This window comes from Paramacrobiotus metropolitanus, unplaced genomic scaffold (genome assembly GCF_019649055.1).
Source record: "Paramacrobiotus metropolitanus isolate TYO unplaced genomic scaffold, Prichtersi_v1.0 Parri_scaffold0000006, whole genome shotgun sequence".
NCBI lineage: Eukaryota > Metazoa > Tardigrada > Eutardigrada > Parachela > Macrobiotidae > Paramacrobiotus > Paramacrobiotus metropolitanus.
The window spans coordinates 1224572-1249386 of NW_026570226.1; the positions used below are offsets into that span (position 1 = coordinate 1224572).

At 47.6% G+C, this 24815-nt stretch overlaps 4 protein-coding genes across 5 annotated transcripts; 3 read left to right on the forward strand and 1 right to left on the reverse strand.

The window, feature by feature from the left end:
* Window positions 1-57: 57 nt before the first annotated feature.
* LOC129581937 (L-sorbosone dehydrogenase-like) lies at window positions 58-3123 on the forward strand. 2 transcript variants are annotated; one of them, XM_055473247.1, is made up of 6 exons: window positions 58-201; window positions 495-709; window positions 943-1159; window positions 1617-1838; window positions 2097-2269; window positions 2381-3123. In XM_055473247.1, exons 2-6 carry the CDS (start codon window positions 532-534, stop codon window positions 3010-3012), a joined length of 1422 nt encoding a protein of 473 aa, XP_055329222.1. In that variant the 5' UTR covers window positions 58-201; window positions 495-531; the 3' UTR covers window positions 3013-3123. The 2 variants fall into 2 exon arrangements, with proteins under 2 accessions (XP_055329222.1, XP_055329221.1); XM_055473246.1 differs by lacking the exon at window positions 58-201 and having other exon boundaries at window positions 269-709.
* Window positions 3124-3559: 436 nt separating this feature from the next.
* On the forward strand, window positions 3560-6051 carry LOC129581663 (L-sorbosone dehydrogenase-like). Its single transcript, XM_055472866.1, has 3 exons — window positions 3560-4812; window positions 4894-4974; window positions 5339-6051. Exons 1-3 carry the CDS (start codon window positions 4044-4046, stop codon window positions 5899-5901), a joined length of 1413 nt encoding a protein of 470 aa, XP_055328841.1. The 5' UTR covers window positions 3560-4043; the 3' UTR covers window positions 5902-6051.
* A 1077-nt stretch (window positions 6052-7128) lies between these two features.
* On the forward strand, window positions 7129-12115 carry LOC129581625 (serine/threonine-protein kinase 11-interacting protein-like). Its single transcript, XM_055472818.1, has 8 exons — window positions 7129-7867; window positions 8042-8682; window positions 9078-9803; window positions 10192-10691; window positions 10750-10847; window positions 11066-11241; window positions 11314-11597; window positions 11689-12115. The coding sequence occupies exons 1-8, from the start codon at window positions 7302-7304 to the stop codon at window positions 11872-11874; spliced, it is 3177 nt and encodes a 1058-aa protein (XP_055328793.1). The 5' UTR covers window positions 7129-7301; the 3' UTR covers window positions 11875-12115.
* A 477-nt stretch (window positions 12116-12592) lies between these two features.
* On the reverse strand, window positions 12593-14359 carry LOC129581694 (uncharacterized). Its single transcript, XM_055472906.1, has 4 exons — window positions 13892-14359; window positions 13701-13821; window positions 13308-13446; window positions 12593-13031 (listed from the first exon to the last, which is right to left on the reverse strand). Exons 2-4 carry the CDS (start codon window positions 13750-13752, stop codon window positions 12593-12595), a joined length of 630 nt encoding a protein of 209 aa, XP_055328881.1. The 5' UTR covers window positions 13753-13821; window positions 13892-14359.
* Between the last annotated feature and the right edge of the window lie 10456 nt (window positions 14360-24815).

Below are 24815 nucleotides of genomic sequence, written 5' to 3' on the forward strand. Positions count from 1 at the left end.
GTTATCCGACAATGACCCGGCAAATTTCGTTCAAAATTAGTGGTGCATAAAACGTTTGCTACAGAACTGCGCCAGTATTCCGACAGTATTAAGGTTTAAGGCGTACTTCATAATCGTACGTTTGTTTCGCCTGCATATTTATTTGCCAATCATAAATCTTCCTGTGTTCTAACACCATCTTTTATCAACTGTGCCGCCTCTGTAGGTCATTAGTTATTAAACCCTGTATTACGTGGTTTTATAATTGATGTTATTTATTGTGTATAGTTTTTTACATGGTCATCGGTAACTAATTAATTGTGAGGCTTTGCAGCGTGCTTTATGCGAACGCAATATTTACGCGCGGTCTATTTAGCCTTTATGCTTGCAGCACTACCCGAGTAGCGGTCCTACGTATACGTAATTGCAGCGTTAACGAATTGTAATATTATGCATATATCATCCCAGACCTATAAATAGTGAATAATCTTTACTGTCAGGCCATTTCTGTTCAGGTGCTTTAATCATCATAAGGTGTTTGTGCGAGCCAGAATGACCGGAAGTAAAGGTAGTTGCAGGCGACACCCTGTGCTTGTTGTATTGTGGTCAACGGTTGTGATCTCCGTTTGGTACAGTCAGTCAGTGTCATCTCAAGGTCCGATATCGAAATGTACCGGCACTATCCTGACAGGATCAGCTGCATTTGGGGACTGGCGATCGAGTGCGCCAGGTAAGTCTGATAATCTATCGCCTGATTTTCTCTTGCATACGATCTTGTACACTACTTTATACTTTGTATATACTTATCTGAATACCTATAACTATTACGGTTAACGTTTAGTAGCTGTACTCGTGCTCGGATTTTGTATGATAATCATAATTTGTATTTCATGTCGCTTGTGCACTTTTAAGCATTTTATAACATAATAACGGCAATAGTAGAAATGCATTTGATATTTTTAGGTATTTGCCGACGGATCACGGTTAACGATCTGCCGCCCCCCTTCGCTACACCATCGGGGGTGGCATTTGCAGCCATCATCCCGCGACCGGCTGGTGCATGGCCACAGGTCAAACCAAATTTCAAAGTTGATGAATTTTTCACCGGATTGAATAACAGTCGAATTGTCCGCGTGGCCCCTAATGGAGACATTTTTGTTGCGGAAATGATGGCAAACAGGTACCGTAAAAATATTTACTATAGACTGGTTTGACCTTTGTGTTACCGAACTAATGTGTATTAAATTTTGGGATTATTAATTACGATTGCCGCACAGGGTAAGAATTTTTACGCTGCACAGAAAGAAAATACGATGAAGAAATTGCTTGGAACGACTAGTCAAATTTATACAATAGTTATCTGTATAATAGTATGCTGCAGTTTAATAAAATAACAAATCTATTTTTGTGCGAAACAATTAAGATCACTTGAACTGAAAATATTATATGAGTAGCAATGCCTAACTGCGAGGCTTCATGCGATGTTTAAAGTATACACACATAATTTTTTTAAGTCCACGGAAACCGGAAATTTGAGGGATACAATATCTGTAATTGCCTTGGCTTTTAATCACGCTGTTCATTCAGTCCACAAATTCGGTGTCATGCGGTTTCATAAAAGGAGTAATCTTTTGTAGAATTCGTGTGTTACGCGCTGCCGATGGAGCTTCCAAGCCCGACACAGCTAGCATCTACGCGAGTGGTTTGAATTTGCCATTTGGTATTGCATTTTATCCACCTGGACCCAACCCTCAGTGGGTGTATGTCGGCAATACCGGCAGCGTGGTCCGCTTCGCCTATCAGAACGGAGATCTTGTCGCTCGGGGTGCACCGGAAGTGATTGTTCCCGTTTTGCCAGTGTAAGTTTTTTGTTAAGTAAAGACCATTAATTTTATGTACGTGAATTATTAATTGTTAAGAAAATTGCAATTTCAGTTCTCGTAGGTACTAGGGATCGATTGAAAAACAGTTCTGTTAAATGATTAATATTTTTTAATAGACAAAACGGTATTGTTTTGGTGCTTACGAATTTTTGTTGTGTCGGTAATACCGTACTAGTACTGTACTATTCGCCTATTTACATTTTCTGTTTAGTGATTTTATCTGTCTAATTTTAGTGGCGGTGATCACTTTACAAGAGATGTCACATTTTCATTGGATGGCTCGAAAATGTATGTGTCGGTGGGATCGTGGACTAATTATGGAGAAAACGGCACTGCCATCGAAGAAGGGCGCGCTCAAGTAAACCAGTACAATCCGGATGGCTCTGGATTTAAGGTTTTTGGTTCCGGTAAGTAACACGGTCTCTGTTTTGTTAAAGAATTTTTGCAAATTTAATGTAAACTGCGGCCTATGCATGTTTTACCGTTTTGCTATTGAAAAGTTTTAATATCCTGTGCAGGTATCCGCAATGCCGTGGGAATCGCTATTAACCCCACAACCGGCAAATTATGGGTGTCTGTCAATGAGCGCGACGGTCTCGGCGACAACCTGGTTCCAGATTATATTAGCCATGTGGACGACGGAGATTTTTTCGGTTGGCCATGGTACTACATCAACGGTACTCAGGATCCGCGCCAGACCGACGCCCATCCAGAACTGCGCGCTAAGGAACGGACTCCGGATGTCCTTCTGCAGGCGCACTCAGCCTCCCTGGAGATGGCCTTTTACACCGGCTCATCTTTCCCGAGTGAATACATGGGGGATGCCTTCGCATCGGAGCACGGCTCATGGAATCGCGGGAACCGTACCGGTTATAAGGTCATCCGGGTGCCGATGATTAACGGCATCGCCACCGGCGAGTATGAGGACTTTATGACCGGTTTCGTCACGGATACCGGTGATGTGTGGGGCCGGCCGGTGGGAGTGGCGGTCGCCAGGGACGGAGCACTGTTGGTTTCGGATGATGGGGCCAATACCATCTGGAGGATTTCCTATGTGGGCAACGGTACTAGCACGGCAACACAGGCGACTACGTCACCGGCGACTGCGGCTCCGGCTCCTGGCTGCACACCTGCGGCCTACTATGGTTAATCTGATGATACTATTTTTGGAATTTTTTATACTAAATTTTTACTTGTTTCGTCTATAAAAAATGCACTGGATTTGCTCCGACTGAAGGAATATTTTACCTCTTTGTATACTGCGAACAATGAAGTAAAACAATAATTCTCACAGCACAAACATATAAACCAATAACGCTCTGAATTTCGTAGTATGATCCGTAATGCTTCTAACAATAATTATACTTGGTGAATCGAAGTTAGCAAAAATATAGTTAAAATGTAGAATCAAAATACAAATACAGTGAAACCTGGATACTAAATACACCTTCGGTTAAAGCAAAACCGTATGTATTATCCAGGTGTATGTATTACACAGAGCTATTTTACAGTCTATGGGACGCGCCGGTTAAACTTTCCGCGTATGTAATTTCCAGGTGTATGTATTTACCGGTGTATGTAGAAGACAGGTTTCACTATAGTTGATTCCACATTGAAAAAATTGCTCAGATGAAGGTTTTCAATAATGGGAATCCTTGGATAATTTTACTTTTCTTTAAAAATTTAATAATGTAATCCATCATCCATGTACAATCCCGTTGACCTGGTAAGCGGTTGATCCCGTTTGACAAGACAACAGAACTGGATACGACGGAATACTGATGCAGTTTCGTGGATTGCCAAAGTAAACACAGTGATCCTCTCAAGAAGTGCAAGGTTAAGGAACTGGATGTTGTTCGCTGGCTTATAAGTAACATCGGATAACATGGAAGATGTCGTGATGATTGAAATGCCGCCGACATATAAATTGACAAGTGGCAGATGCCGTGTACAGTATACGTACACTCGATGTTAATAGTCGGTGCACACTCACAGGATATGCCGGTTTTAGCCCTATAAATAGAAATTCGCCACATTTCTCCGCAAAACAAAAGATTCACTCTTCTGCGACGTCGTGTTTTGGGTTACTCCCGTTAATGCCTGTTCATATCCAACGGAACAATCTTTCTGTCTCCGCTATGATAATCAACAGTTTGTGAGAAACTCTTATCATCAACGACGATGCAGTCTAGACTTTCAAATTGCCTCGTACCTATAATATTTGGATTATTCTGTTGCACATGTCCCGCTGTGACCGGCGGTGATATATTAACGGGACAATCAGCATTCGGAGATTACACCCAGGATGCACCGGGCGTCCGGCGGAAAATATTGGCCACTGATTTGCCTCCTCCCTTCACTTCCTGGGTAGACACCAGCCAGCCATTGATTCCGCGGCCAGAAAATGTTTTCCCCCAAGTCCCCAAGGATTTCGTTGTGGAATTATTCGCCGATGATCTCGATCATCCGCGGCTGTTGCGCACCGCTCCCAACGGCGATATTTTCTTAGCCGAGAGTTTTGCCGATAAGATTACACTTTTCCGTCGCAACACGACAACCGGGCATGTGGACAAATTTGTCTATGCCACCAACGATACGGGACTGCAGTGGCCGTTCGGAATAGCGTTCTATCCACCTGGTCCAAATCCCACTCACATCTATGTGGCCAATACGGCCAACATTATCCGGTTCAATTACAGCAACGGCGATGTGGTGGCCAGGGGCCCAGGTGAAATAGTCACGGAACAAATTCCCAGCGGGAGGATGATTCTGCTGACCGGCGGAGGCCACTGGACGCGAGATATTGCCTTTACGAAGGACGGTCAAGCGATGCTGGTATCGGTGGGATCGCTGACTAATGTGCAAGCCAAAGCCGATGATAATGAAACGGATCGGGCGATGATTCTGCGTTTCAACGTCAACGGTACCAATAAGACCCAATATGCTACCGGTAAATTTTACGATGTTATGAGCCAGTGCATAAAACCAAGAAGTATAGAATGTAGAAATGATGTTGATTTTTTTAAAAAAGGTATTCGAAATGCCGTTGGCATTGGCATTCATCCCGAAACCGGCGATTTATGGGCATCCGTCAACGAACGCGATGGTTTAGGTACCACATTTGTGATTGCAAAATAAATACCTGTTATGACCGTACGTAAAAAAATAAGCGAAAGCACTGTTACGTACAATGTCGTACATAAAAGTGTGATATTAGCGCGGTCGAATACTTCTACAGATACTGTATCTGTCTGTAAACGAACAGCACTGTACTGGTTTTTTCTACTGTATTCTAAACAATGAGCTCAACAGTTTTTATCATAAAAACATAATTTTTGCTTCGCCCGATATTTTACTAATTTGTTAAACGGTTCCCGTATGTTTCGCAAAATTGACATCGCATAATTTACGAGTGCCTTCTGTTTTAGTAGTGCATTGTCAGCGCAAAGCAATTGGTTTTTGCATGCTCCTGTTAGGTGATGATTTAGTGCCGGACTACGTTACGAGAGTCAAAGAAGGTGAATTCTATGGATGGCCATGGTTTTACATGGGCAAGAACATTGATCCCCGACATAACATCACCAGCTACCCTCCGGGAATGCTGGAAAAATCGCGCATACCGGATGTGCTAATTCAAGCACACAGCGCCTCTCTGCAGATGTCATTCTATACCGGAAAAACATTCCCTAAAGAGTATGTGAACGACGTCTTTGCAGCACAGCATGGATCATGGAATCGCAAGAAACTCACCGGGTATAAAGTGGTTCGTGTGCTGGAAGAAAACGGCCAAGCCACCGGCGTGTACGAGGATTTTGTTACCGGTTTCGTCACGCCGGAAGGTAAAGTGTGGGGCCGCCCGGTCGGAGTGACCATTGCCCACGATGGATCGCTGCTGATTTCGGATGATGGGTCAAATTCGATTTGGAGAGTATGGTACAACGGCACGGATACAAACGGCTGTTTAGCACAATATTGTAGTAATCGACACGTGATTGTGATTTTCTTAATCATGCTCTTGGCTTTTGTCCGCAGTCAGTAAAAATCTATGGAATATGTAAAACAGGAAATTAAAAACAACTACCACTACCAAGTGGGTACGGCAAACGGAGAAAGCGCACAAGCAGCTGTTGACCTTGACTTTGAACAAAGTAAAGTGTAAATTCTGCAATGTAATTAAAATAATTCTTAACACTTCCAGTTTGCGGCGTAAGCACACAAGACAGTGTCACAAGCAAAAGTATCAATTTCTCATTTTCTTAACATTTTCAGATAGAATTTAGAATGTAACAGCATTTACGCAACATCAGCCAAGCAAAATTAAATATTTTAGAATAACAGTCAAAGATACAAATAAGATTCCACCACACGTCTTTGGATTATTGTGTAAAAGTAAAAATGATCAAAAGGCGGTTTAATGTAAAGATTTTTCGAATCAATCAGGAAAAATACCTTGCGAAACTGTACATTACGGCAGCACATTTAACCGTCAGCTAGGAGTATCCGTAGTATTCTGGCTCTGGCGTTGTCGCTGCCTTGTCACGGGACCAGCATAACTAGGGACCGCTCCACCATCGTTGGATGAGGTAGACGCTGACGAGCTCTTCTTCCCCCGTCCTCTCCCAGCAGCGCTTTTGCTGTGATCTGTTCCGTCCTTCTGATCGCTGCTAGCACTGCCTTGGGAACATCCAGCTTCGTCACCGACATGTCTCTCTTCCGAAGATTTCTTCTGCTTGTCATCGTCGTCCTTTTTTGTCTGTGAATCCTTGAGAGCAAGGTAGACTTGCTTGCAGGCCTCCCAGTCAGCCTGTGAATCCATCCCGATTTCAATCCGACTGCACGGTAAATGGATCATGGCGAAATTGAAAGGCAAAAACTGAAAGTGCAAATCGCTACCGCGAATCTAAATCAAAGAAGAACGGCACCCATCCAATCTAATCAACCTTTCTAAAAGATGCGTTATTAACTCACAGTTCGCACAGTGTACGAAAAGAGGCAGCCAAATTCTCTTAAAATTATAAAAAAAAACACCGATCTCGCGAAAAACCGTCAAACATAAGATAAGTAATTTTACGAAATTTCACTAACCTGCTTTCAAACATCAAACAACTGCAAACTTTCAAGCTGCGTTCAGCTTTCACGTAAACAACACAGAAAGGTACGGAAACAGACGACAGCACAAACTGCCCGGGAGGCAGTTATCTAACAAAGTCAAAGTACTTGCCAAAGTGTAGAACGTGGGCAGCAGCTGTCATTCGGGTTCTGGCTTGGTCATTGTGTTGTAATTGTTCTCGTTTCTGCTGTTACGCTGTAAAGTGTAAAGCCAAATGAATATAAATAGTGACAAAGTTCATTCTCATCTTTTCAATTTTTTATTCAGGTGTGCAAGGTTTACATGTAACAGATTTTTGTAGCGAAGCTGTGGGATACTGAACAGCAGGGATGCCGTCCTTGTTGCAGCAGTTGGTCAGCAATCTTCGTAGATCCGAAGGGGATCTGCTGTCAGGTGCTGCTTGTTTATCTCTGATTACTCCCGTAATATCCCGCTTTGCTACCGATCTCGCACACGTTTCTTCTTTATCGTCGCCTTCGGAGCCCTCTCCGCGAAGCCCTAACAACGAACAAAGCAAACTCCTATCCTTGCGTGAAGATCTCCAGTATTTAGGTTATATTGCAGATCGGATTTTTGGCCTGATCATTCTGCATGGCGATGGGACGCTGCAAGGGGCTGTTTCCCTGCGGCCTTTCCGATCCCTGAAGTTTTTAGAGCTGCGCCGGTTACCGTTACATTTACTGAAGGGGTTGACCGTTTTGCGAGGACAACTGGAAACTATTGTATGTGTGCGATCTTTACAAAATTTGGAACTGTTGTTGGTTAAATGCGGAGGCGATGCTGCTGATGCGTTCCCGTGGCCCCAATTGCGCACATTAGTATGCGTTGATTGCGAACTGGAAGATCTAGGTGATGCTTTGGATTGTGCGACAAATTTGTCTAGTTTAGATCTCAGGTAAGGCCAAATATGTTTATCTACTTACAAATGAATAATGCTCTTAATGCATATTCATTGCTGAATATTTATTATTGTTAGCTGCTTGCTGCTCCGCATTTTCTAACTATTTATTAACTTTTTCTTTTTGTTGTTATTTAAATCTGCTAAAAGTTTCAAATGTTGATTTTTTAGCCGAAACTCTATTCGTCATTCCAAGACTGCTCTTCTTCGGCTGGATGAGTTAATTAACGTCAATTTAAACTACAATTTCCTTGAGAAAGTGCCAAAATTTTCTCCTTCAGCGAATCATCGTTTACGGGTTTTAACATTGCGAAATAATCGTCTTGAATCACTGGAGGGATTAGAAGACTTGGAAAACCTGCAAGAGCTGGACATTTCTGACAACTGCCTGATGAGTCATGATACGCTATGGCCGCTGCGACGCCTTCCGAGATTGGGAAAGCTTTCTTTGTCCGGAAATCCCATCAGTTTCCATAAGAAACATCGCGTACTAACTGTCGTTAATTTGAATTCTCAAACATTTAAACAGCGACGGTTTTTCCTTGACGGTCTACAGTTAACGCGAACTGAAGCAGCGTACATTCCGGACGAGCCCATTGGGTTTGGTCGGCGATCCATCTCGCCTGTTGATGCGGAAGCCGTGTCGATTCAGACTGTCGCTAGTTCCCTGCAGAACAGTATGCAAGAGGGTTCCGTGATTGACGTGCCGACTTCTTCAGGGAAGAAGAAACAAATGCGAGTCAGGGTTGTGCGTCTGGATTCATCGCAGAACAACGCGGATGCTGCCGACCAGGGCCAAGAACGCACGAACGGTCAGGGTTGTACTTGTGTTATCTCATTTAATGCCGATTTGTGTTTTATTTAATCGACGTAATGCTTTTTTAAATAGTTAATGCTTTTTTAAATAGTTCGTATCAGATGCTTGACCGGTTAGAGTTATTGTCGAGGAGTAGTGAATCAACAGCAAAACTTTTCTCTTCCTTTTTGGGTTTACTCATGTACTCGGTGTTTTATTTTTTTGAATAAACTTCAATAACCACCATTTATTAAATGTCTTGTAGCTAAATTCTTGATATCTTAGTTTTAATATTTTTGCTTACGGTGTTTTATGCCAAGTTATTAGGTTGCCCAGTCCGGCCCCTGTGCATAATTAGTAGGGGAGATTTTGAAAAATCGGAATGATGTTACTAATGCTTGTTGTTTGCAGAACCCCCCGTTGACATTCTGAGCTCCTCGACATCATCAGCATTTGCGCAAGATATTGAAGAATTACGTGAAAAGTTTGGAGAAGAATGGCTTAAATTCCACGCCGTTCAGAATTCTGTACCACAGTCTGCGCCTATAGCTATCGAAGTTCCAGATTTCACCGCTCAGCTAATTGACGAAATCATTCACCCTCATGACGAGCAGCTCACAGCGGAACCGGAGCGCATTCAGAGCGCGGAAAGTATTGACGATGCACCTCCACCTTTGCACACAGAATCCAACGAAAATGAATCTGATCCGTTTCTCGTACAGCTGGAGGATAAGCCGAATTCCGAAGATGCTTTGTTAGTGTCATTAGGTGATAAGCACTTGATTGAACGAAACATTTCTGGGGTGATAGTTGAGATGCTGGAGAACACTAGCGTATTGAAGTGTGAAATCAGCGAGGACGATCCGACACGGTTGTCAATGTATTTTGATTACATGCGCAAAGATCGACGGAGTCGGAAATACTGTTTTGAAGATGCGGACCAAGCGTTGCAGTTTCTGGATTTGGTCAGGCCGTTGGTGGACGAAAAGGATGTAAAGTTTCTCAAGTATCAATGTCTGCAGTGCAACAAAATATTTCCGGAATACCAGGCTGAAACTAAAATCAAGTATCGCCCTCAGAGCGCAGTCCAAAGTGGATATTCTAGTTCCATCGGATCCATGTCCACTTCCAATAAAGGTATCTTCACGAAATGTTTTTCCGTGTATATATCACAGACATCTGAAAAATATGGTCGCTGTATAAAATTTCCTGTGTTTAATTGTTTTTTAATATTTCGCTTCGAAAGGCTTTACGCTAAAGTAATATACTTTCCCGGTTGAATCAACCCCTTCGATTTTATCCAGAAAGCGGTTTTAATTATTTTTTTGTCAAATTTTTTTTAAACTTTGGAGGAAAATTTGGATACTTACATACTTTGTTTTATTATAGTCCGCGCTTTAAAGTGTTTTCTTCAAATGATACAGAATAGCTGAATAAAATTATAGAGAGAAATCATACTTGCATATAACCATACTTGCACTTCTTTGTCTTCTTTTGAGATTTCCTAAAAAAGAACTTCATTTAGGCATTCTGGCCGAAATGGTAGCTTGTCCATTCTGCAGCAGTGAAATGCTGGTAGAAAAGAAATCTGACTCATCTAGCAGTGACTCCCCGGAAGCGGATTCTCATGCCGTAGATGGCACAGCATCCACGTCTCCGAAGAAAATTAAGCGTTCCAGCAGCGTCGCTGTACTGGCGAACGAACCTACTGACGACGAAGAAACAATCCTCCCCGGGAGTTATAAAACCCCTTCAATGGGCACTTTGAGCCCACCGGCTGCCGAACGCAGTTTAGAAAATAGCCTGTATGACTACGGCCGAAGAGATTCCGCTGAGGAGACGTTGTTCGCTGTGCATGGTGTTGACGAGGCGATGAATTTGCTCAAAATGGACGGATTAGCGATGGAAGCTCCGGGGTTTGAATGGAGCTATGATGATTACACGGCTGTGGATCACCGGCTACGCTTGCACGTCGATATGAATTTGTTGACCGAACCTGATGAACAGTTCCAGATGATTGTGAAGGTTGGTGGCGATTTTTTGAAATGTGTAATTCTTATTTGAAGTTTCTGTAACTTTGTAGGTGGATGTGTTCACGATGGAAGGCACTTCTCCACGCGAAATGGTCTGGGTGGTGTCCAACCTGAATGTTTTAATTTGCACTTTAAGCGAGGATTCCAGGTGGGTATTTGGTAATTTCTCGCGACTGAATTCCTCTCATGATTTAAATTTACGATTGGCGCATCTCTTGTAAATGTATCGGTGAAAATGTCGATATTTGGAACGTATTGTTTAATCAGTTTGAGTTATGTAGATATGCATATGTTTGGTGCTTAGTAGAGCTTATGTAAAATCGCGCAAGAAGGGTGCGCGCATTTTGGTGAGTCTTTTTGTTGCAGTGTTGACCCATCAGAGTGGCTTCGCCCGCAGCAATCAATCTCGTTGCGAACTTTCAACCTGTTGCATACCGTTTGCGATAATCAGTGTCTGCGACTTGGTTTGACGGATGGATCGTTTCTCTTGCTGCTTTTCCGCGATGAATCCCGAGCACAGAAATTCGCACAACAATTCCAGGGTATATAAGCACACTCAGCGCGTGTGATGTCTAGAATGCGTGACGTTGATACTTGATCATATTCCTTTCTAGAGGTTCTAGCCAACAGCAAAGTACCGTTTTATCTGCGCGAATCCAGTGACGTTTCCACTGTGGATTCCTGGTTGGCAGCGATACCGTTTGAAGATGAGGATACCGAAGTCTGCCTATCCGTCACCTGCCGAAGATTGTGTTATATGGGCAAATCACCAGTTAGTTTGATTTGTACGGAATCACATTTGATCATTGCCACCGATGATTATTCGAATCTGGTGCGCAGTGGCAGTACCCTTTTCACCTTGGTCGATGCGAAGCCGCTGTCTTCCATTAGCAATTTGGTAAGCACATTTTATTGTTAGATGGATCAGTTTTCCCGAAGTATGCAGTCGTTTTGTGGCAATCGATGGCTTATTTGTGTGTGATTTGCAGGTTATGCACGCATCATCGCCGACAGTCCTGGGTATTAAGTTTTTCAACGAAGACATCGATGCAATCAATCAGTGGGATTTCCATTTTGAAGCTCTGGATGGGCTTGAAAAGATTGTCCAGTCCATACGTTCGCCTTGGGAAAACGTTGTCTTCCATGTTCCACTTAATGTTGAACTACATCCGTAAATGTTGCTCCGGTTCCTGTGGTGTAATTTGTGGTAGTTTCCTTCGGTTGTTTTTGTAGCTTTGTGATACGCAGTGAACTTTTTTCCCGTTTCATGTCTGATTTGAGAGATTATGAAGGAATCAGAGGGATTGATTTTACCATTTTAATTTATTAATGTTCCGTTGGTATCTGGCCTGTACGAATATTGACGTACACGAGAAACAGTTACGCCAGTCGTACAATAAACGCATAATTTTATTGTTGTCAAAAAACATTCTCGTAAACATGTAGTAATTTAAGTGGAATTACTGTCCGCCGCAGTCAACACGTTAAGTATGTAATTTGCAACAAAATTACAAGTTAACCGTTTTAGGAATTATACATATTTAGTTCATTTGCCATAACGACAGCAGAACCCTCGTTATGTTTTTGCAATCTCGGCGATTCTTGGTTTAGAAAATGTTCATTCAAGCGGCTCTTGGTGGCAAAAATTAAGCTGTAGCGGTCAGCTTTTTCTGTGCCGATGTTCTTGTAAACAAACACTGTTTTCGTTATTCAGTAAATTAAATCATGGTCAGAACTTCAATGGAGCATATCACGATTTTAATGGGGCATTCGAAGATAGCTGATATCGAAATCAAGAAAAGGTCAACTTCAGCCAGGTAAGTATCCAAAGTACATCACAACCACAGCGGCAGCTTTGTTCCTTGCCGAAAAAAAAGAGATTTGTTAACTAATCTAGGATCGCTGCGAATTATTGGTCGACGGAATATAAGTTATCCAATATGCAACAAACTCCTCGTATTTCCTTCCGCCGACAGCAACTAGGGCATTTTGCGAGGGACTGTTGGAAATCCATGTATCACCGAATATGAAAATTTCCCCATCCTCCTTGAGTTTCTTTAGGAGCTCAAATAAGACAATTTTAAAAAATCCCTGTCCCCGATAATTTGGGCTTGTGTAAGCTCCCCCGACGTTGCCTTGGGCTTTGTAGAATACCCAGGAAACAGGAATGGCGGTTTCGTTGAACAGGGCAACATTCGGGTGATGCTGCTGGATCAAATGCCGGAAGAACTTCCGGTTATTCTCCGCGTTACCGTAATGTCTTCCGCTTGTTAGATGTTCCAAATGGTCTTCCGTTAAGAATCCCAATTTGAACCCATGGGGCAGCGTATAGCTGTTCAGAGTGAAAAAGAATAATTTTAGCATTTTGTCATATTCTGGACAGCATCAGCGTGTACCACTACCGCTGCTTTAGTTGAAAATTTAAAAACTGTTTATGGCGTAATTATTTTTTATTATTAATTTATTTATAATGCAGTTTGATTGCACTCGCTGCAAATTTCTCGTACTAAACCTTTTCCGGAGAGACAATGCCGCATTTTAACATATTGCAAATACCAAGCGTGTATCTGCAGTATACTGTAAAGTGTAAAATGCAATATGTCCTTACGAGAATGGAGCAAGATTATCCAAATTATAGTAGAATGCGCCGGGAGGAAAGCCGTCTACTACACCAAAATACTGAAATTTTCCAATGCATGTTTTGTTTCCATACTCCAATAAAATGCGATTTTCCGGCTCATTGGTGCCTGCAAATGAAAGTATATTAACGGAACCATTAATTTAGGCTCAATTTTCGGCAACCGATACGAGAACAGCTTTTCTCTTGAGTTGATAAAAATCTGACTTAATCAAAATGTGCATTTCCTTGTTACCGCTTGCAAATTTGCAGTCGTTATTAACACCATTAATGCACTTCTAAACCAAATTCATTTATTAAATTTAAGTGACATGACCATCGCATAACAAGTTAATGGATAGTTGGAAGTACAGATATGTGTACCAATAAACATTATGTTTTGTGTCCAGTCCACCGCAGTCTGCTGGAAAATCATCTCACGAAAGCGTTCGGCGTTTTTTGAATATGTGAACACGGAATACCCGTTGACAATTGGTACATAATCCTGCAAAAAAAATAACTTTACATGTTTTCAGATGTACTGGAAAATCTAACAGAAATTAAATATGTCTGACCTGCCCATCCTTGGCTGGTCGGCAAATACAAACGGAAATGTCTGGAAAACTGTCAACGACAAATTCCAGCCCCGGCCAGGCATACCGGTTGCGAAGTGCATTTCGCGTCAGGTGGAATATCTAGCACGCACAATATTGTCACAAGCTGTGCAACACTCTCACTCTGTCCGAGGGGAAGATTGGCTACTTCCTAGTCGGAGGGAGCTGCCAGTGCCGCTCTACTAGGGGGGAAGAATGGCTACTTCCTAGCCTAGGAAGCTTACGACCAGCAAAACTACTTGCTGCTGCTACACGAAACGAAAGAGCCGCACTTTCCAGATCGAATTTAATAACAAAAGCAAAAGATCAGAAAATGCAACTAACTCTATCGCAGAGACATACCCGGCTTTTATACGCCGTAGAATAACATGCCATGATTACGTAACAGTTCCGGCGGCAGCGCCGACCAATATGAGTACAAGAAGGGAATTATACAACAACTCCTCTCAGGAGCGCGACAATATTCTTTGGCATTACTCATCGAAAGATTTTCGGGAAAGCTGAACTGACATGATCAATTTATTACTAACAACGAAAATAAATTTACCATGTCAGAGACCGCACACTCGAGGCGGTAGACACCTCTTGTGGCTTTGCTCTGTCGCCCGCCCGCGCACGGCTACTCCATTCGTGCCGCGCTATTACGCTGCTCACTCAGCGTATACTTTGTCTACGCTGACCAATCAGCGCATTTCCGCACTCTTGGGGGCGTAGCCCAGCGCTTACGAGCGATTCTATGCTTTACGGCATCAGCTGTTGCGTACCCGCAGCACGCTGCATCATTACCACTTTTACTGACTTGCGCGCTCGCAGCTACTTTTTCCACAGTGATACCGCATTGGTTTTCTGTGTTTGTTTGTGGTTGCTTTATTGTTACCAATAAAGGCGATATTTGCCCCATTTTCCATCTGCTTCTGTGTCATATCTGACATGGTAGCAGACTCGCTCGGTTTTCTTTCCTGCGAGACCTCTGATTCCCAGTGAAGGCAACACGGTCGAACTACGCTGATCGCCTATAAGTAGGCCAGCCATCCCGCGACCATCATCTCCTGCATCATACGGATCTCATTGGAGATCCGCAGCGCGACGGAATAATCATACGGGTCAGGTTCATAAGTGGACCTCCCGCAGCTTTGGCTCCCCGCTCAAAAACTGAGTTGGGTACGTCGCTGTTGACCAAATAAGCGCCCTACCGGGTTGCGTTGATACGGGTCAGGCTCATAAGTGGGCCTCCCGCAGCTTTGGCTCCCGGCGCAAAAACTGCGTTCGGTACGGTCCTGTCACACCAATACGCCCTATCGGGTGCGCTGCGGCCCTTACGGTAGAAAAGGGTGAAGGGGAACGACGGAGCAGCAGTTTGGACGAGGAGAAACTCGGTAAGACCTGTTGTGGCGTCGTAGGTTTTCGGAGAACTTTCAAAAATTCGAGGTTTTCGTGTAGAACCTAAATAAAACCCTTCATAACTTTTGAACCGTTCATCCGATTTGCGTAAATCTAGCATTTTCGGATTCCTTGAGAAATTCTGCACTAGAAAAGTGTAACAGAACTCTCGAAAAATTTTTCCATAATTTTTGGCGAATTATCGGCGAAAAACAACCGCCATTTTGTCCAGCCGGAATTTTCGCGAAAAAGTCGCGTGACGTCAGCGTGGTGATTTTCCATAAAATTCTGACCAATCAGAACATGTGGGAAACTTCCCCGTGTTATAACAGTCGTAGTGACTCATACTTTTTTGAATTTTTGCTCACGGCACGCTACTCGTGACGTAGAGCTTTTTGCAAGACCATTTCGTAACTGACGTCACACTGGTCAGTAAAGTAAACTAGGGCCATAGGAAGCTAACGCTAAACCTGAGCTCTAGCGTACCTGACCAGCACCGACAGCGATCTAACCCAACGTTCCGGTCCGGACCAAGACCAAAGAAACCTTCTAAGTCCCAATACCATGGGCCAAACAGAAAGCGCCTTGGCCAAGGTGATGCCATACACCAGCCATGAGCAACTCCAACGGAGAATGCTCAGTCCCATGGACAGGCGCCAACAAAATGACTATGCCAAGCCTCGCGGGAAGAACTATGCCACGCGCGAACCAACGGGGCCTTACGGGCTCCGTAGCGCCAGGCCAACCAGTTCTGACCCGGACGAGCCAAACTCGGCCGGCTCTACGAGTTCGGTCGAGGCCAGAGCCAGGCGGGACAACCAAATCCTGCCGGCTGACCTGGAAACCAGCGACGAAAGTCTGGACGCCACCCGGGACGACACATTCCTGGAAGCGTCCGACGGGTTGTCCGAGGCCAACCAGCCTCAGGACAGCCAACCTGGCGCCGATAAACCGGCCCAGGCCAACAGTGTCCCTCGGGACTTGGCACAACAACCGGCCATACCTGGTCCGGGCCAAGTCCAACTTGAGGCGCCAACGGCGGCCACAAGTGAGGACAAGACACGCACCGATGGACCAGGGCCAAACAACTTGGCCCGGTCCAACCTTGACGTCCAGGATCTGAAAACAAGTCCAACCCTATCGGGCTCGGACCAGATCCAACCTGAGGCACCAACGGTGACCAAAGGTGGACGCAAGGCCAAGGGCCAAGCCAAAAGGCTGGTCCAAAGGCACATGACCAGGGCCAACAGCCCGTGAGTCAGTCGCCCATCATGTTTGAAGTCGATGGCTCAGCACAAACAACGCCATCGCCGACCAATGACGTCATCGGCGCGTCTGGCCCGTCCAAACCGGACCATGAGCCAATTGTGGACCTGGCACAACTAAACAGGGCCACAGCCAGGATGGACCTTAATCAGCCCACCTGGGACATAAACAGCGCCAGCGTCACCCCGCCAAAGCTGATCCAGGCAACCCGGCCCGAGGAGATCGACGAAGTCGACCAACTTCGGACCACAGTACGGGACCTGACTAAACAGCTGGCAGATATTACAGAGGCAACCCTGCTATCCGAACGTTGGATGCAGGACGAGATCTGCAGACACAAAGACCTTGCGGTCCAATCGGACGCAGAGGTTAAACGTGTCTCGGCCATACTGGCCCAGACCCAACTTGAGCTAACCCAGCTCAAGTTGTCACCATGTCCCAATGCTGAGCGAGACCAGCTCGGCAGGACAATCCACAGCCTAGAAATGGCTGTGGCGGGACTCGAAGCTTTGCTCACCTCTACGAGGACTGAGCTGGCCAAAGCCAAGGATGACTTGACTGCGGCCCGGACCACAATCGATGAAACCGATTCAGAGGCGGACCGCCTCTCGAACGAAAATGAGCGTCTTACCGACGACTTGGCCAACCTGCAGGACGAAATCAACCGCCTGCGGAACGGCTACAATCTTCTTTATGAGAGCCACCAAAATCTCATGAAGACGATCCAACAAGGAGGACTGTTGAGCCAAACGGTTCAACAGAAGGAGGCACAGAACGTGCAACTCCAGCAACAGATCGTTGCCCTCCAGAGCCAGCTCAAGACCGAATCAACCATTCGGGTCCAACTTGAGCAAAACAGCGCCATTGGACATCAAAACTTTGTCCAACTGGAGCAGGCCTTCAACCAAGCCAAACAGGTGATCCAGGGCCAACATGACCGGATCATCACTCTGGAGGCCAATAACGCCGGCCTGGTCAAAGACTACCAGGCGGCCACTCAACGTATAACCGAACTGAACGAGGACCTGGAAAGGCTAAGAACGGAAAACGCCTGCTTAGACGCGGAGAAATCACATCTCGAGAACTTACATTCTGAGATGTCCGCGGAGCCACCGTCCTATCACACCTTTCCGGACTCGGATACACAACGTCGACAAGAAAAAGTCGACGAGGCTCTGCGGCAGGGCCAACGCTTCTACCGAGAGCCAGTGTATCACCAGCAGAACTATAACGTTCACATGGCTGTGGAAGGACCATCGGTTGGACATCCCCCAACGGGGCCAACCATACCTACACCTCCCAGCCCAGTGAACCAGGGATCATCAACGGCGACAGTAACGCTGCCGCCACCACCAATCCCGGTCACCACAACAGCCACTATTGGTCCAACGACGATAGTGACACCCGCAACGCAGACTCATGCGTCTACGTCAAGCGGGCCAGGCTTCGACCCAAGCCAGGCAATACCCAGCCACAGCTACTTTGGGTCAAGGCCATCGTACCCGTCCTTGTATCCGTCCATATTCCCGAACATGGACTTCACTTTTAGTCCACACCCGGCTACAAGCCAGGCTCACACCAGCGGCATGGATCCAAACCGGACCAGCCTGCCGAGCCCAATGTTCGGGCCACCAGCCACACAAGGACAGATGGGAGGCCAAAGTGGTACACCAACGGTGCAACAACCACTAGTAGGCCAACTAAGCCTATTTGGCCCTCCTATCTCGGCGGCAGCCCAAACGGGCCAAGCTCAGCCGCAGATGGGCCAAACCACGCCCACGGGCCAAAACGTGCCCAACCCACCAGGCATACCGCCAACAGCGGCCATGCCACAAGGACCAGCAGCCCAACCAGGTCAGGGCCAAAATGCGCCCATGTTGGTCCAGCTCCCGAATGGAGCATACGCATGGATGGCGTCCAACGGGGCCATCCAGCTTATATCGGGACAGCCAATGTTGGCTCAACCCCAGCAGGTGCCGCAGATACCACTGCAGCTAACACCTGCCCCGTCACCACCGGTCAGTCCAGCTCTCTCAACTAGAGAGCAAATCAAGGAGATGGCCCAAGAGATGGGAAAAGCCACCGCGAGAGCTCAAGTCCGCACCGTGTTGCCAAAATTTGATGGCAACAAAACAATGGTGAAAGGGTGGCTTGCACAGGTCCGACGGATCTGTAAGCAGTCGTCCGATCTGAACAAACCAGATCCGGACTTTATGAGCCGCATTTACATGGCCCTATCGGACCCTGTAAAAGAATGGTACACTGGCCAAGCCAACCGTGAAGACGAAGACGGCTGGACAGTGGAAGAGTGGCTCCAAAAATTCGCCACTCGCTACGGTGATGATAATCAGCAGGCAACTGCCATGGGGGAAATCACACACCGGTATTATCAGCACGGGCTGAAACCCCAGAGCAGTATTATGACGCCATGCTGACTCTCCAGACGCGCGCCGGCCTAGACGACACGATGACCCTCCACTTTCTAAGGGAGAACGTGAAAGAGCCAGAACTGCGCCGCGCTCTGGACATCCGGATACCAAAGTCACCGGCAGAATTCCGGGACTATGTCCGGCAATATACCATGGGAAAGCCGGAGTACGAGGGAAAGGCAGGCCGCGGATACCCAACAATCCGAACGGCCATACAAACGCCACCAGCCCAAGTCGTACCACAACAACCGGCACCTTATCCCCCGCAGGCTACGCAAGCCCAAATTGAGGCAACATACGCCGCCATCGCGGCCTTGAACTTAGCCTCCCCACAACGTGGGTCTGAACCGCCCAACGGCGGTACTGGCGGCTATGGCCAGGCCCGAAACCAGGGCAACTATGGCTATAGCCAGGGCAATAGCGGCGGAGGACCAAAGGGCAAGTTCTTCAAGGGCCAAAACGCCAGCTTCACCGGAAGCCAAGGCGGCAATAGCCCTGGGGGACAGAACCGAAGCCCAGGAGGCCAGAGTGGCCAACGCCAGACTCTGAGCCCCGAAGGGGCCCGTAGACAAGAGGACATGTATATCGACCGAGTCGAGCGCATGTTCGAACGATGGGCCAAAGATGGAATAATCACTTGCAGCCACTGCCTGTGGGGAAACCACACAACCGAAGGCTGTGGCTATGCAAACAGGCCATACGGCGAAAATCCGAACCGAAAATGGTACTTGGATTGGCGAAGCCGTTACACAAAGGGCTACCCTACCGGGTCAGCAAACCCTAACCGCTTCGGCTTAGTGCCACCCAAACAACCCAGACCACAACGTGGTAATGGGGGGAATGGCAGCCGAAGACAGTCCACCGGCTCAGGAAATGGGTCCGGTGGCGGCAACCGGCAGAATGGTCCAAAACAGGGATACCAGACGCCAGCCAATGAAAGGCCAGCGCTCCCACCTATACCGGACCAGCTGGTGAAGCCAAATGGTAGCGGAGGCGGCCCCAACCGGGCCAGCCCAACCGCGGGAAACGCTTAAGGTCGGGGAGTATCGGCAACTCACCTGACCTAAGACCGGAACCTAAACCGCCGGACATAACCCCTGTACAGTCACTAACCCACATGGATCCCAAATTAACCCACATGGCTCAACAGCCTCCTAGCGGATCCAGGCTTTGCGCCAAACCAGCGCCTAAGCCACCTGGCTCTAAAAATGATGCCAGGCCGACAGTCGTCCAGCTGGCGACCAAGTCGTTTTTCGGAGCCTCAACTAACCCTAAGGCCAACCGATCCCCAAAACTCGGAGCCTCAACCAACCCTAAGGCCAACCGAACACGTGGCAAAGCGAGACGTCGCACCACGAACATGACGTACCCACAATCGGCGTCAGACACATCCTCCGACAGCGCACCGGAAGGATGGTCCGTACAAGATACGGACAGCGAGGTCGGATCCCTAAAAGATTGGAAAGCTGAACCTCTTGAGGCGTCAAGTCCCCGCACCTGCTGGCCCCAGACCGGTGGACGACCCCTCGGCACCACACCAACGGTGCGAACCATTAACAGCTCACGGACCTTCCTGAACACCAAAAATATGTTTTCGACCCTACGGGTAGCGGAAACATCACCGCAGGAAGAGTCTGTCCAACAGGAGCTAGCAGCACCCAAGTATGCTCCTGACGATCCAGGACCAGTGTCGCTAATCCCCATTGTACCGGTAATGCGGGAAGTGACAGTTGGTCTCGACGAAAATCGCAAACCAAAGACCGTCAGAGCATGGACGCACAAAGTCCAAATTGGACCAGTCCACACGCTCGCTATGCTGGACACCGGAGCGGAGACATCCCTCATCAGCCAGCAATTCTGCACCACCAATGGCATCAAAATAGAGCCATTAGGACGGAACACCAAAATCCTTGGTGTTGGCGGACAAACCGCCTTCGTGGTCTCCCACTGCTGCACCGTACCGGTGACACTGCAGGGATACAAGAGCCACCACACGTTCTTCGTCCAACCGACGTTAACGGACGTGCACGTACTACTTGGATGTGACTATCTCCACTCCAAGTTTACTTTCATCCTCAAGCCAAACGAAGAAATCGTTTGGGACGCGGTAAAGTCAATCCCGATACCAGAGGCACCGGGACCCGATGATGAAGTGAGAGTTAATCGGCTTGATCACCCGACGAGTTCTCCTTCTACCTGCTGGGAATGCCTGGACACCATTGAAAGCCTCATATGGGAGCTGCGCGTCCACAACGCAATCGAGCGTTACATGACTCAATTCCGTGCAGGCATACTCAAGCCAAATCACGGGATAGTAAAGACTATCCCGATACCAGAGGCACCGGGCCAACGGCCGGTGCCTGACAGAGAGATTAAGGAGAAACTGGTCCAGCGATACAAAACTTGGTTTACGGGGGTTAGAAACTTCCTCGAATACCGCGCTGGCCGGATCCTTGCCCTAGAAGAGGGCTGGCTTGAAGACAAAAGGCGCACCACTAACGTGGCCGCAGATTGCCGAACAATACGGACCATTCGCCCAAGAACTGGACGACTTGGTCCAAGAAGGAGCTTTATGGGAGGACGAACGTCTAGCCCTAGTGTGGGAATACAGAGAGTACCACATGGAAGCTCCGAAAGCACTCCAAAAGATGTGCACGGATCTCTTCGATGACATAATAACACTTCGAAGACAAGTGGCCCAACATCCTGGCTTAACCGTCAGCATATGGCCGAAATATGACCTGAGCCTGACCAACGTCAGGACCATACCAGAACCATTGCCAGAAGCAGCACCGCATATAGCGACAAAAGTGCGCTTCAATGATGGCCCACACCCAGAACAGGGAGGCCATCGAAGGGACACCAGCCAGAATGAGCAGGACCCTTCATCGGAGGAAGTCCAACTGACTTGTCCTCTATGTGGAGACGGCGTTGAAGCGGTAATACGGGCTATACAAACCCGTTCGACTCAACGTTGGGCAAGAGGCCGACCAGCCTCGCCATTCCCTAACGGGAGCCGTCCAACCACTTCGGCGGAACCGGACGAACCTGAGAAACAGGAAATCGCAACCGGGACGCCAGAGATCCAAAAAGAGGATCTTATGACCACACCGGCACCAACGGTGACCGGCAGGCCGCCAACCTCTAACGAGGACAATGGCGAGCCAAAACCTGAGCAGGACGATAAACCCGAGTCTACCGATTCGGACGTCCAAAGCTCAAGTGACTCACCGGACACGGACTCCGATAACCAATCATCGGAGGAGTCAAGTGATGACGAAGAGGACACAGAAATTCTCCAACTCCGAGCCGAGGCACCGATAATCCGCAAACTGCGGACCGAACGTCCAACGGACTGCCTTAAGGAGGAGAGAGAAGTTGTCTTCGTTCATCAGCGGTACACTTACCAGCCTACTCAACTTGCTGGATTAAGGTCCGGTCCTATCGGACTATGGACCCGGGACGGCCAATCCACTTTAAATCGCTGAGACGACCACACCGCTTGGTCTTACCGATCGAAGCGGAGGTCCAAACTCGAAATAGCGAACATGCGTGGATCCAGGTCCAAAATAAGTCCCGACGCGACTAAATCCTCCGCAAAGGTGCAAAGATTGGCCATAAGTACTATAGCGACATTTATGAGCCAGACATCAAGGAGGATGGCGTAGATTGGACCATTCCCAATGCCGACGCCTTACCATGGCCAAAAGTGGCAGGGAATAATCCAAACCGGTACCGCACCATTAACGACCATGCTATGGTCCGGGCAACTGTAAAAGTGGAACTCCCACCGGAGTCCATCACCCCGGTCCAACTTAGCATTGACTTTCCTGTCGACCCAAGACAGAAACTCATGTACCTCGGAAGCCAAGACACCAAACGGAGTCTGGCCATGCTCGACGGACCAGTCCAGCATGATGGCACTAGTTTCACCATACTGGTGTCAAACTACTCCAAAGAGCCCCATATACTCCGGAAAGGAGTCAACATGGGCCAAGTGGAGCCATACGAGGAAATCTCGGATGAAGATTACGCCAAGATCAACTCCCTCCAAACCGGAGAGGAAGATCCAGAAGTGGAGCGTGAAATCCGCGCCCACATCGCCAACGCACATTTTGGCGACCACCTGACCGAGGAGCAGACCGCTCTACTCCGTCAGGACTTATGGGAACTCAGGGCCATATTCCCGACGTCCAAAAAGCCTTACGGCGACGTCAAAGGAGTGACCCACGTCATAGAAGTTGGCGACGCTGCACCAATCAAAATGAACCCAACCCGAACGAGTTGGAAGGGACGAGAGTTCATAAATAAGCACGTCCAAGAAATGTTGGACCAAGGCGTGATTGAACCGTCCATGGCAGCGTGGAGTTTCCCAGTGGTCCTCGCTTCGAAGAAAAACGGCGACGGGACCATGGGCACCAGGTTCTGCATAAACTACATAAAGCTGAACACGGTGACCACACATTGCCCAATCCAGACGAACTCCTGGATCAATGTGCAGGAAACGCCTACTACGGCAAGGTAGACTGTCAGTCCGGATTCTGGCAAATCCCTATGGACCCAGCGTCCATGGACTACACTACCTTCGTGACTCCAGAAGGGATGTTCCGGTTCAAACGAATGCCGTTTGGCGTCTGCAATGGGCCAGCCACATTCCAAATGACTATGGACAAGATTATGGCGCCGGCCCGCAAACAAGGCGGCGTCTTCGCATACATCGACGACGTGATATTCTTCGGCAAAACATTCGAGGAATTCAGGAAGGCGTTCAGAAACACGCTCCTCTGCCTCAGAGACGCCGGGTTCACGATAAAACCGTCGAAATGCGAATTTGGAATGGAAAAACTCCAATTCCTTGGACACATCCTCAGCAAGGACGGTGTCCATACTGATCCCGAGAAGGTAGCGGCCATCGCCGAGAAACTACCGCCCAAGACCGAGCGTCAACTTCGCTCGTTTCTTGGACTCGCTAACTATTACCGGAAGTTCATTCAGGGCTACGCCCAGAAGACTTCCAAGATGTATGAACTCCTGCGGAAGGAAAGTTCGGTCAAGAACGACTGGACTGACGCCCACACCGCCGAGTTCAATGAAATCAAAAAGGCCCTAACGGAAGCCCCAATATTGGCCAAATTCGATGCGACCAAGCAGACCACCATCGAATGTGATGCAAGTGGTGCCGGCATCGGAGCCATACTCAGCCAGGACTCGAGGCCAATTGCCTACGCAAGTCGTGTCCTACATGGTGCTGAGAAGAACTACGGCGTGACCGAATGGGAATGCTTAGCCGTAGTATGGGCCGTCCAAAAGTTTAAACACTACATCGACCACGGGCCATTCACAGTAAGGACGGACCATAGAGCCCTAACCAACCTGCTAAGATGCGAGTCTAACCGGCCCGGCATCAACCCTCGTCTTACTCGATGGGCCCTCGCCTTACAGGGACGGGACATCACCATCGAGTACAAGCCAGGCACATTCTGCGACAATGCTGATGCTTTGTCCAGATGGCCACTCGAACGGGACGATGACAAAGGCCCACACGAAGAGTTGGACCAAGTCCCTAACTTCGAGGATTATAAAGACGAGATCCCAGCACGCATCATAAAGGTGCGCAGGCTGCAAGTCACGGACGAGGACCCCGCAAATGAATGGGACAAGCCTCTCCTTCCCGATTGCAACGCAATCACAGATTGGGACCAGTTCAGCACGGCGGACATAAGGGTGATCAATGTACCGGCGCCCACACCGGGAGAGCCAGAGCCCGAAGTCCCACCGTGTCCAGAAAAAGTCACGGACCGCACCGCGCA